Source organism: Emys orbicularis, chromosome 11 (genome assembly GCF_028017835.1).
Source record: "Emys orbicularis isolate rEmyOrb1 chromosome 11, rEmyOrb1.hap1, whole genome shotgun sequence".
NCBI classification, from domain to species: domain Eukaryota; kingdom Metazoa; phylum Chordata; order Testudines; family Emydidae; genus Emys; species Emys orbicularis.
In genome coordinates, this window is record NC_088693.1 from 68,465,713 (window position 1) to 68,478,428 (window position 12,716).

The 12,716-nt window shown below is 45.2% G+C and overlaps 1 protein-coding gene across 1 annotated transcript; it reads left to right on the forward strand.

The window, feature by feature from the left end:
- The first annotated feature begins 4,261 nt into the window (after positions 1-4,261).
- LOC135885328 (interferon lambda-3-like) lies at positions 4,262-10,041 on the forward strand. Its single transcript, XM_065413004.1, has 6 exons — positions 4,262-4,271; positions 4,645-4,805; positions 6,331-6,408; positions 7,456-7,599; positions 8,395-8,475; positions 9,943-10,041. The coding sequence occupies exons 1-6, from the start codon at positions 4,262-4,264 to the stop codon at positions 10,039-10,041; spliced, it is 573 nt and encodes a 190-aa protein (XP_065269076.1).
- Positions 10,042-12,716: the final 2,675 nt, after the last annotated feature.

Here is a 12,716-nt window from a genome sequence, read left to right on the forward strand (position 1 = left end):
AATATTAAAGGAACTGGCGAGAGAAATTGCAAGCCCGTTAGCGATAATTTTTAATGAATCTGTAAACTCGGGGGTGGTACCGTTGGACTGGAGAATAGCTAATGTGGTTCCTATTTTCAAGAAGGGGAAAAAAAGTGACCCGGGTAACTACAGGCCTGTTAGTTTAACATCTGTAATAGGCAAGGTCTTGGAAAAAATTTTGAAGGAGAAAGTGGTTAAGGACCTTGAGGTCAATGGCAATTGGGAGAAATTACAACATGGGTTTACGAAAGGCAGATCATGCCAAACCAACCTGATCTCCTTCTTTGAGAAAGTAACAGATTTTTTAGATAAAGGAAATGCGGTGGATCTAATATACCTCGATTTCAGTAAAGCGTTTGATACGGTACCGCATGAGGAATTATTGGTTAAATTGGAAAAGATGGGGATCGATATGAAAATCCAGGGGTGGATAAAGAACTGGTTAAAAGGGAGACTGCAGCGGGTCGTACTGAAAGGTGAACTGTCAGGTTGGAGGGAGGTGACCAGTGGAGTTCCTCAAGGTTCGGTTTTGGGTCCGATTTTATTTAATCTATTTATTACTGACCTCGGAACCAAATGTAGAAGTGGGCTGATAACGTTTGCAGATGACACAAAGTTGGGAGGTATTGCCAATTCGGAGAAGGGTCGGGATATCCTGCAGGGAGACTTGGATGACCTGGTAAACTGGAGTAATAGTAATAGGATGAAATTTAATAGTGAGAAGTGTAAGGTGATGCATTTAGGGATGACTAACAAGAATTTTAGTTATAAGCTAGGGACGCATCGGTTGGAAGTAACGGAGGAGGAGAAGGACCTCGGAGTCCTGGTTGATCGCAGGATGACTATGAGTCGGCAATGCGACGTGGCCGTGAAAAAAGCTAATGCGGTCTTGGGATGCATTAGGCAAGGTATTTCTAGTAGGGATAAGGAGGTGCTGCTTCCGTTATACAAGGCGCTGGTGAGACCTCATTTGGAGTACTGTGTGCAGTTCTGGTCTCCCATGTTTAAGAAGGATGAACTCAAACTGGAACGGGTACAGAGAAGGGCTACTAGGATGTTCCGAGGAATGGAAAACCTGTCGTATGAAAGGAGACTCGAGGAGCTCGGTTTGTTTACCCTAACCAAAAGGAAGCTGAGGGGGGATATGATTGCTCTCTTTAAATATATCAGAGGGATAAATACCAGGGAGGGAGAGGAATTATTTCAGCTTAGTACTAATGTGGACACGAGAACAAATGGATATAAACTGGCCGTCGGGAAGTTTAGGCTTGAAATTAGACGATGGTTTCTAACCGTCAGAGGGGTGAAGTTCTGGAATAGCCTTCCGAGGGAAACGGTGGGGGCGAAAGACCTCTCTGGCTTTAAGATTAAGCTTGATAAGTTTATGGAGGGGATGGTTTGATGGGATAATGTGATTTTAGTCAATAAGTCAATAACGTGCCATCGCTGGTAATTAGTATCAATGGTCAATGTGGGTCTGGCTGGAGAATCTTGCCCGCATGCTCGGGGTTCTGCTGATCGCCATATTTGGGGTCGGGAAGGAATTTTCCTTCAGGGTAGATTGGCAGAGGCCCTGGAGGTTTTTCGCCTTCCTCTGCAGCATGGGGCAGGGGTCGCTTGCTGGAGGATTCTCTGCGACTTAAAGTCTTTAAATCATGATTTGGGGACTTCAACAGCTGAGTCATGGGAGAGAATTATTCGAGGAGTGGGTGGGTCAGAGTTTGTGGCCTGCATCATGCGGGAGGTCAGACTAGATGATCATAATGGTCCCTTCTGACCTTAAAGTCTATGAGTCTATGAGTAACAAAAGCTGCAGACTGAAGGAACAAAGCAAGAAAGGTTGCAGGATCTCATCAACATGCCACCTCTTCAATGCCTCAGAAAATGTCCACTTTGACAAACCTTTACAATGGACAGGCTGGAAATAATATTTTTCAAGATTTCACATTGCTACCAAGGTCCACAAAGAAACTGGAGATATGCAGGTATATTCTTTCATTTATGCTGTGGAGACGCAGACAGAGCATATCTCTAAATCCTTTGATTTTTACTCAAGACAGTCACAAACATGACTATGCAAGCGTTCTGGCTATGTTTCATGCGTTCTTTATACCTCAGAGATAAGTGGTTTATGAAAACGCGAGAATTCAAGAGCCATGGGAAAATGTTGAATGTTTCATAAGAATTCTGCATACTCTGGCTGAAAACTGTGATCATGGGAATGCAAAACATGAAAGATCAGACAGTCTAGTTATTGCATTAACAGATTAAAAACCTTTCACAGCAGCTACCATTGAAAGGTTTAATCTTAGCCACAGCTATTCAAATAATAAAGCCATTAAGCAAAAAAACTAGCTTAGAAGCTGTTAACAGATGCAGCATGAGTATTAAAAGGCATTACCAGAGAGCTCCGCGACTAAGAGGGACAGATTCAGCCTACATCAACAAGGGGTGGAAAAATTCATAGTCCCAGAAATGATGCATGTCAAGCCAGAGACACATGGTGTACTAAATGCACAAAATATGGACATTTTGCACCTGTTTGCTGCATCAAAGCAGTCAGGGAGTCGATCATATTACAGACAATTAAGAGCCATTGTTTCTGGGATCTATCACTTGTGATGATATAGAGCCTGCCTGGCGAGCGAAACTGAATATTTATGGCAGGAATGTTGACTTTAAAATTAACTCAGGAACTGACATCACAATCATCTCAGTTAATTAAAAGAGTTCATGGGAGTAAGACGCTCACCAGGCATGACCTGAATAGGCTGAGTGCAAGTCAGACTGGGTAGAGGGTTCTGAGCTAGATGCAGGCAGAAACAGTCAGAGATGTGACTGGTGTGAGAGGACAACAGAAGAGGATGTAAGGCCGAAGGAAGAAGTATTCTGCAGAGTCTTTCTCAACCAGCTTCTCTACCCAACAGGCCCATGCACTCACAGCCCAGCTCCAACGATTCCTTACTAGGCCTGGAAGAAATAAAAGGGGGCGAGTTCCCTCACTACAGTGGTTTGAACGGTTACAAGAAAAGATACATGTGCTAGTTCCTAACTCTGCAATTTCGGCCACTCCTCATGCTGAAAACAAGTGTATCCGTGCCCTAGGGGCGACTCAGGCCGAGACCTTGGCCTGCCCTTGGTAAGCCATCCCTTTGTGGAGGGAAATTAAGTATTGGCTTGTAGGTCCCACTGGCCACAGTTCAGGCTTGTTGCTGGTGATTTAACTGTGAGTTGTCTTCCTGTTGGCCACCTGTCAGAGCCTCTGTTGCAAGCTACCTGCTAACAAACTCCTCTTGACACACGGCCCTTATTTATGTCAGTGCCTCTGAAAACACACAGCCCGTCCCCAGTGGTGAAGAAGAGTCCTTCTCTAGACCAGTGCCCTGGGTCTGGAGTACCTTGGAAGGCTGCTACCTCTGTGCCTCCACCCTCCATTCTCTGCTGTTTCCCCCGGGCTGTATTGAACTATTGCTGCAGCTTCTACTAACCTCCTGCCAGCCCCGGCCTGCTCCCCTGCCACACTCCCATTCAGCCTGGCCCAGCTCTCAGGCTGCTGGTTCTCAGCCTCCCTGGCCCAGATCTCAGACAGGCCCTGATCTCAGACTATCCCTTGGACTAGTGCCAAAAGTGCTTCCCAGGTTCTCCTTCCCCCAGGCCGTTGCTTCCCAGGTAAATCACAAACATGGATAGTTAACCTGGATGTTATCGAGACTGCAAGGGAAGGCTCCCTTCTGGGAACAGTCCCTTTCTGCCCATTTGTGAGAGCACTGAAACCACTCTCCTCCTCCCCTTCGCTGATCAGTGATGATTCGCAGAGTCACTCCTGAGGGCGGGGGAAAAAATGAATGAAAAGGCTGCTCAGTGGATTATTACAATAACATGGCAAACCCGGAAGCTGGGCAATGCTAAGATTAGAAACAGAACTCGCCTACTCTGCGCAGGGAAACTTTGCATCATTTGGTCATGATGTCATGCAGAGGTTCCCTCACCTGGGAATCCCTGGTGAGGGCAGAGGGTTAGGAGCTAGATGCACTTGCCGTACTTTCACCTTCCAGTTTCCAGTGATCAAGCAGCAGCATTAACGTGTGGGGTTTTCTCCTTTGACTAAAGGAAAACAAGATTCCATTTTATTTTTTCCTAAAGAGTATAAAAGCAAGAGCAATGGCAAGGCGAGGCTACATTCACAGACCAGAGGGAGGCCAAGCAACCCTGAGGAAGAAGAAGCGATTTCCCAGCAAACATGCTCCAAGGTACGTGCCACTAAGTCTGGGGCTTCTGTCTAGCACATGGGCTTACTAGACTGATCTGCTGTGATCTACTCTAAAGAGTAAGGATCCAACACTATCCATTCCTCTAAGTACCTTACCAGTTTATTTTTTATTATTAGTGCTAGACATTTTTATAAATTAAGAGGCCGGATCTGAAAACATTTGTGAATAGAAGAGTTGAGTTTGCTCAGCTGTGATCTTTGGGGTCAACCCACCAATGTAAATATTTGATTGTAGCCCTCATCTTCCTGCACCCCTTCTTTCCCCACTTTGTCAGACTGTCAAAAATACAGTTTATAATCCTTGTAACCTGGAAATGGAGTGATGCGTGTTATTCCCCTTTCTGATTCAATAGGAAAAATGATGGGTTGCAAACTGCTCCTGGTCCTGACCCTATGGACAGTGTCTACAGAGGCCTTTCCCAAAGGTGCTCAGATGAAGAAGTGCCACCTCTCAAAATACAAGTCCCTGCCACCCCGGGAACTGGAGAGCTTCAAGAATGTCAGAGACAGATTTGTAAGTGCAAACAAGACACATAAGTGGGGCAATAATGGCAATGTGAGTGCTAGGCTGTAGTTTCAACAGCAGCCTTCTCGGCATATTACTATGGGCAGATGAAATTAGATGGGAGGCATATGCTTAGGTAAGGTTGGGCAGGGCCGCCCAGAGGATTCAGGGGGCCTGGTGTCTTCGGCGGCCGGGGGCGGGTCCCGGGACGGAAGGACCCCCCGCCGCGGGTCTTCAGGGCACTTCGGCAGTGGGTCCCGGGGCGGAAGGACCCCCGCCGTGGATCTTCAGGGCATTTCATCGGCGGCTCCTGGAGCAGAAGGACCCCCCGCCGCGGGTCTTCAGGGCACTTCGGCGGAGGGTCCCGGGGCGGAAGGATCCCCCGTCACCGAACTGCCGCCAAAGACCCGGAGCGGAAGAAGCTCTGGGGGCCCGGGCCCCACGAGAGTTTTCTGGGGCCCCCAGAGCGAGTGAAGGACCCCACTCCAGGGGCCCCGAAAAACTCTCGTGGGGGCCCCTGCAGGGCCCGGGGTCTGGGGCAAATTGCCCCACTTGCCCCCCGTTCCCCCCGGGCAGCCCTGAGGTTGGGGTGTAGAGTTGCAGATACAATAGAGAGAAGTCTCTCTGTCTGGATCTTCTTTGTTGGTGATCCCCCACCCAGTCGTAGTTAAAAAAGGGCAAAGCTCAGATATTTGGGGAATGGGGAATAGGGAACATAGATGTGGAGAGAGGCAGAGTCATGGACAGGGCAGGAAGGTGGGAACTGATGTAAGGCAGAATCACAGAGTAGACAATAGCAGGGAAAGAATGGGATTCTTACTATTAGAAAAGAGCGAGGAGAGAAAGAAGGGACAATCTGTCTAAGTGGGTGTTCCTAATCTGAGTCAGTCTAAGGACGTTAGGGCCTGGCCAGCTCGGATTTCTTACAGAGTCAACCGTCCTTAATCTTAAATCTCAAAAAGTTCTGAAGGGGGTTCAAACTCTGTCCTGAGTTATCATCAAACCTAGAGAATGAGACCCAGTTTTTAACTATCTGCGGTCTTTCCCTTCCAAAGAAAACTGGGTCTAGTCCTTTAAACAGACAATCTGAGGACCCCAAATTCATGTCATGCCATCAAGCAGCATTAGAGAGATCCAGTCGTGCAAACATTCCATGTTAACCAACGCTGAAGCTGAGGAAGTGCACCACTCAGATTAGTGGTCAAGTTATCCTCCGTGTCAAGAGTTAAAGGATGCCGGTTCTCAGTTAAACTCCTGCACAAATGCAGTTCACAACCTGAAACCAGCAAAGCAATATGACAAGAGCGTGTTATTGACGTCTGTCCCGTCTTTGGCACCTTCTTGGAAAGAGCCAGGACTCTAGTACAGCAGCATTGTTAGGGGATCAAGGTGTTGAGTCAAATTCTGCCAGGATTTGGCACCTTCGCATGGCTGAACGGGGTTATATGATGTAACTGAGGGCAGAATTTGGCACTTTCTCCCCTGCTTTGCCTCCACTTACACATTTCCCCGTGTTCTCATTTTGTGCCTCCAGGAGGACATCGTGCTGTTGTCAGACCGAAAATGCAACACCAAGATTTTCCACCGGAAGTGGGAAGTCAAAGAGCTGTCGGTAAGCAAGACCTCTGCCAAGAGAGACGCAGTTACAAAATAGCACTTGCTTCTTTCCAAAGTTGCAGTACTGTCTCTTTCCAAGCTGGATGCTGATTTCAGGTGATCCTTTTGTAGATTCAGAGTAACGTGGACAGGGAATTTATTCCCAAATGACACAGGAGTCAGCTGAGGTTGGAATCTGGCCCTTTTTCTATTTCTATAGTTTGTACATCCTTAGGGCTGGGAAGCCAGACAAACGTTGAGACTGTGAATCAGTTTAAATATTGCAGCACAATATTTAGCACATGTTAAGGCAAGCCACTGAAAAACAGGGGCAGGAGACAGAACAATATATTGTCTGGCTTCAGATGGTATCAAATAATTGAGCCAGGAAACAATTTACATCTCAACATCTCTAGCTTGGCCCTGAGAAATTGAAATCACTGTTCCCTGTTAATACAAGGCATGGTACTAACCTTATCCTCAGTGCTCAACAAACCAAAGGCTTTTTCACCGCCAACTCATCCACACCTGTCTTTATCATCTATTTTCAAAATTGAACTTGGTTAACTTTTCAAACCACCCTCACAAAAGCAGCTCCAGGTCATGTGGCAGGAAATCCTCAGTTTCTGTATTTTGGTTTCCCATGAGAGAATATTTTAGTTCTCTAAAACCATATCCACATCTATGTACAGCCACTTTGAAGATCCAGAAACCGTTCCCCAGAAACCGTTCTCCAAATCACCAGCAAAAAAAAAAACTTGCACTCCTCAAATATGTCTTCAGATTTTTGTAACATAAAAAAGGTATGAGATTGATCTGAAGCACAAAATGTTGTTGGATTCCAAGGAAGGAAGTAACAGAGTCCAAAGGTTCATGAGTAGCAGGCTCTGTGTACAGAGTGGATTCACACCTCCCCTGCGTCTTAGGTCTCTTCCCATTGGCCATGGCTTTGGAAAGTCTCCCTAAGCAGGCCACGCCTACCTGCTGCTAACACAGACATTCCTTATCTCCGTGTCTGCGTCTCCCCTGGACACACCGTTTTACCTGCACATTTTCTCCCTAGGTGCACGACAGAGTGATCCTGGTAAAGGAGGAGCTGCACCTCGTTATTGACGTGCTGGAGAACTTTGGGGATCCCAATCTGTCCGAGCCGCTCGCGAGGCCATTAGAAATCCTGAGGCACATCAGAGAGGACTTGAAGAGCTGCGTGAGTATTGGATTGCAAATGTCTCTCGCCACAGTGGGACTGGGAGTTGTCTATTGAACTACCAACAGCATTAATTTCTTAAGTGGATCCGGGATCTAGTCATCCTTGTGCCAGTAATTGTGGACTTTGCTTTGCACCCCCCTTTATAACAATGAAAGTGTCCAGATTACTTAGCTGCTGTATGCCTTGCTCATATACATAATCTAATTAGCTAATTAACTTGATTAACTAGTTAGGGACAGATGATGCCGGGCTGCTCTGCTGCTGTGCAAACGGGTACGTCCCCACCTTCGGCTCCTGGGCTGTAGTTTGGTATCACTGCAGACACTGTTCTCTCTCTAGCACAGCTACTGTTGTTTCTATTTGCCCCCCAGAACATCGCAGAGGCGGTGGGAGAAAGCAGACCCATGGAGGGCTGCATACACTGGGGGAGTATGCTGCACTCCTGCTCAGCTCCAGGGCATGTTCGGTTTCTATTCGGTGGAGTTCCTCCCAGAGCTCCTCTGGGCAGCACAAGGCATACATCCCCCTACACAGGGCCATTCCCACGTGGCTCAGGAAAGCCCTTAGTTAACGCTTCAAACGCTTCTGAAGTTGAACAATACCAAACACATACTTGGTATTATTAATAGAACCCGGCAGGTTAACATGGAATCCACACATCTAAAGAACGAGATAAACTCAATCAAACCAATTTGTGCCTTGGGCTTGTACCTAGAGGTAGGAGGCTCAGCCACTGTTCCTGAAATCTCTACTCATGTGCCAGTCTGCTTCATGTATTGATTTTCTTTTCAGACCAGACATCAGCCTGACTCCCATCGACGCTCCGGGAGGCTGACTAGCTGGCTCCAAAAATTCCACTCAGCCAAGAAGAAGGTGAGTACATTTGGCAAACACACAAGACAAACTTTCATCACATGTTAGTGGGAACAAATCTGTACAGGATCATCAGCTCCATTCCCTTCCCATGGGGCCAGTGCAGGATGGTGCCCTGTATATTGTCCAGGGTCTTCTGCAGTCCAGGTGTCCTGAGACTGAATTAGTTCAGAAAGCTGGTAAATCTCTCACATCAGGAAGGGTCATTACATCTGCTGCAGACTATAACGGACCAGGCATCCAGAAAACAGCCTTTACCTTGTGACCTAGTTTGGGTCCTTCCATAGGATGCAAATAGCAGAATTTCACGTAGCATCTGATACTCCATTGCTTTGCACTTTATACCTGGTGGAGTCATTTATATTTGTGCAAAATGCTGCTGAATCTGAAATCCCCCCTCCCTCACAGTATTGACAGAGCTTTACACCAACTTGCCATTTGCTTTGAAGAGGTGTAGATGCTGGGCTGGGCAATGGGAAAAGAGGCCCCAAGATAATTCATTCATACAGATCTGCCAATGCCCAGCCCTTCTTAGGAATCAGATATAGCCAAAGATAATACCCTTCAAATTTACTATTACCCCAGATCATTGTGCCCTTTGCTTCATTCAAACTCACTGGTTCATTGTTATGGAATCTTATACAGCAACACCTTCTATGCATGAAAATTGTCCAGGGGCAATTTGGACCCAAACTAGGTCACAAGGTAAAGGATGTTTTCTGGATGCCTGGTCCGTTATAGTCTGCAGCAGATGTAATGACCCTTCCTGATGTGAGAGATTTACCAGCTTTCTGAACTAATTCAGTCTCAGGACACCTGGACTGCAGAACACCTTATACAGCAACACCTTCTATGCACACGTTATTATATACTTAGAATTACAGCACGTTAGAGCACTGTGTACATAAGTATTTCCTTAGGTTAGAGTGTTTGTAAGGTCTTGTCTACACGGAGACATCCAGGAAGATGAATCTGAATTAATTAGAGGTGTGAGTTTGAAGTGGATTAGTTAAACTGCATTAAATCCCTGTATGGATGCTGTTATTCAGAGTTAAAGTGATTTCTGGAAGTGAAGTAAAGTAACCAAATTAAGACCACTTAAATTTTGAATGAGGGTGTTTACACAGCAACAGAGGGTCCTGTGGCACCTTTAAGACTAACAGAAGTATTGGGAGCATAAGCTTTCGTGGGTAAGAACCTCACTTCTTCAGATGCAAGTGTTCCATGTTTACACAGGAATTTAATGCCATTTAACTAACCCACTTCAAATTCACACAGTTAATTCAGAATATCTTTCCTGGATGTCCCTGTGTAGACACTGCTCTGTTCACCCTTTTTCTGCATGCTCTGTTCTCCCTATTTATTTGCACCTCCCGCCTCCATCAGGCCCACGGTAGCTTTAGCTGGCCCATTGCTAGCCAGCCATTCTCTGTTACAAATGTGTTCACTCCCTCTCTCCTGTCCCAGGAAACTCCGGGGTGCCTGGAAGCATCTGTGGTCTTCAATCTCTTCCGACTGCTGAACAATGACTTGAAGTGCGCAGCCTACATGGAGTCCTGCACCTAAACGCCAGATCTTTACACTGTCTCACCTCATGCGTCTAATCAGACACTGGCGAGCCCAGTGAATGGGAACCCTGAATCCTTCCTACAGGACACTGTATTTTAACCAGGCGTGATGCTCTTTCCTCCTTGGCATTTTACCATGGATACCCATCACCCATGATCTCTGAACAAAAGATTCACATACAACTGATCTTCAGGAACAGACCTGTCCGACTCCAATTGCCAGTAGCTGATTGGTTCTAGGCCAATTCCTTAACTGCAGCTAAAGTGTAGGGCCTGTTCCCCCTGAAATCAATGGGAGATTGGCCACTGATTTCAGCGGGATTAAAATTTAGCCCTAGAGGATATTATTATTTATTGTATTGGTTTATTGCTACACAGAAATATTTGCCAATAGTATTTTAAGTGTTGCCGTTATTTATTTTAATTTAAAGGACTAGTTTTTTCACCCTGTTTCTTTGATTTACAGACTAGTGAGTATTTCATTAGTGTCTTAGAAAGATGCTGGAAAATGCAATAATTTTCATGCATAGAAGGTGTTGCTGTATAAGATTCCTAGAATCTATTTTTGTTTTACTGGCTGACATAATGTTAAGGCATCTGATGCGATCCTTATTTAAACAAATCTGATTTTTATTTAAGTTATTTATTGTATCTATCATTTATTTATGTGCATATTTATCAAATGGACTGTTTTTATAATATTTAATGTTTTTAATATTTTTAAAATATTTATTTTTTTTAATATTTAATAAAACTGGAAGATGTAAAATAAAAACTGAAATGATATAAATTGATGGTTGACCCTCTGCTTCCTAACTGCATTATGTTCTGATCTCGTCACCTCCACAAATAGAAAACAGCAAAAGTAATTAGAGGCAGGGAAGTACTTCCAGATGAGGAGAAATTGAAGACATTCATGTTGCTTAGATTAGCTGGATGGTGAGAGGGGACATAACAGAGATACTTAAAATAATGAAAAGTGTAAAGTTATAGGTTTGATCCCACTATAGCAAATCCCAGGGAACCCCTGGTGGCAGGACTGAATATTATGGGGCCTTTCAATTGTCCAAAAAGCACCTACTATAATTAGTATCCTATACTTACCACATAATATGTGACACACTCCGCTAGAGTAAAATGCTGCTGTTTTAACTGGAGCTTGAATGTAACATGTATTGTTGTTTACTTCCTTTTGATTTGTATGCATTGAAATCAGTGTGAAGACACAGCTCTGGAAAAAGTATTCACCTGCTGTTGCAGAGTACATAGTGGCTGCAATTTGCCCTGTTTTTGTCTTAGGGGGATAGATACTGGGGAGTGGCCCTCAGGAAACCTTAATTCTCTTCCCAGCTCTGCCACTGACCTGCTGGGAGTGGTGGATGACGTTGGGTAAGTCACTTCACTGCTCTGTACCTCAGTTTCTCCATCTGTAAAATGGGAATAATGATACTGAATTCCTTTGTACAGTGCTTTGAGAGCTACCAGTAAAAAACACTCTATAAGAGCTGTTTATTATTAATATAATTATATGCACTATATAAAAAGCCTGATTCTCTTCTGCCCCGGTATTGTCAGCGCTCATGACTTTTTCACAGGTTGCAGGATTTTAGCCAGGGCTGGAACCTTTCTGGTGATGATGTGAGAATCTCCAGCGCTCTTGGGACTTTCAGCCTGGCTTCTGATTGGCTGTCTTTCCCACTATCTCCGGTCTTGGGGAAGAGCGGCCAATCAAGGCTGCTGCAGGAAGCAGTCAGAGATCTCCGCCCCTTAGCTGCCAACACCACTGTCACAGGAGTGGAGGAGAGAGGAGCTCAGAGAGGCTCCACTCCCTCCTCCACTCCCTGCAACCCCTGTCCCTGGGAGAGGGGAGGGGAAGAGTCACAGCAGCTTCAGGAGGAGCTGCAGTGAAGGAAGGAGGGGCAGAAATGATGGGGACACAGGGGGACGAGCAGAGTTGATCTGGAGAGAGGATTGATTTGGGGCCAGGGTGCAGAATTATTTTCAGAGTATGGGATGGGCTGTGGAGGGGCACAAGCACCTTACACAATAAATATGGAAGTGTTGGCAACACTATCTCACAAACACACTGGGGGGACAGGGGAGTTCAAAAAAACGACAGTAGAATCTTTTTAAAAAAATCTCATGATGTTTTGGGATCCACATGATTTGTGGATCTTTGGGGGTGGGCAATATTGCAACCTTGCACTTGGATTTGTTATTTACACTATTGCAAAATGCTACCAAATCAACAGGGATCACTTTTTCTACCCATTTTGCATCACTTTGCAAGTGTGTAAATGACTCTTCACGATTTAGGAAAGCAGAGGTTCAAGCCTGGACTCTCTAAAGTATCATCGACTTCCCCATGAGGATGAAATTCTGGAATTAAAAGCAAAAAATATTTCGGCTCTGAAGGACGTATTCCCAATTTGATTTAAAGTGACAGTATTGCCAACCCCAAGAATTCAAAAATCATTAGTCAGGTCCCCCCAAATCACAAGAGTGCCTTTAAAATCATGAGATTTTTTTAAAATAATACATGATGGGTTCTTTTGTAATTACCTGCTGGGACTTTTGGGAGTCACGTTTATAAGCCTTTTCCCTCAATCATGAGGCCTAGAAATATACTTTCTTATTTTAAATCAAAGCTGAGAGTCACACATAATGACTTGA

Coding starts and splice junctions, on each gene's coding strand:
- LOC135885328 (XM_065413004.1), top strand. Junction 7,600..8,394: donor GAGAGGACTTGAAGAGCTGC/GTGAGTATTGGA, acceptor TTTTCTTTTCAG/ACCAGACATCAGCCTGACTC. Junction 8,476..9,942: donor TCCACTCAGCCAAGAAGAAG/GTGAGTACATTT, acceptor CTCCTGTCCCAG/GAAACTCCGGGGTGCCTGGA.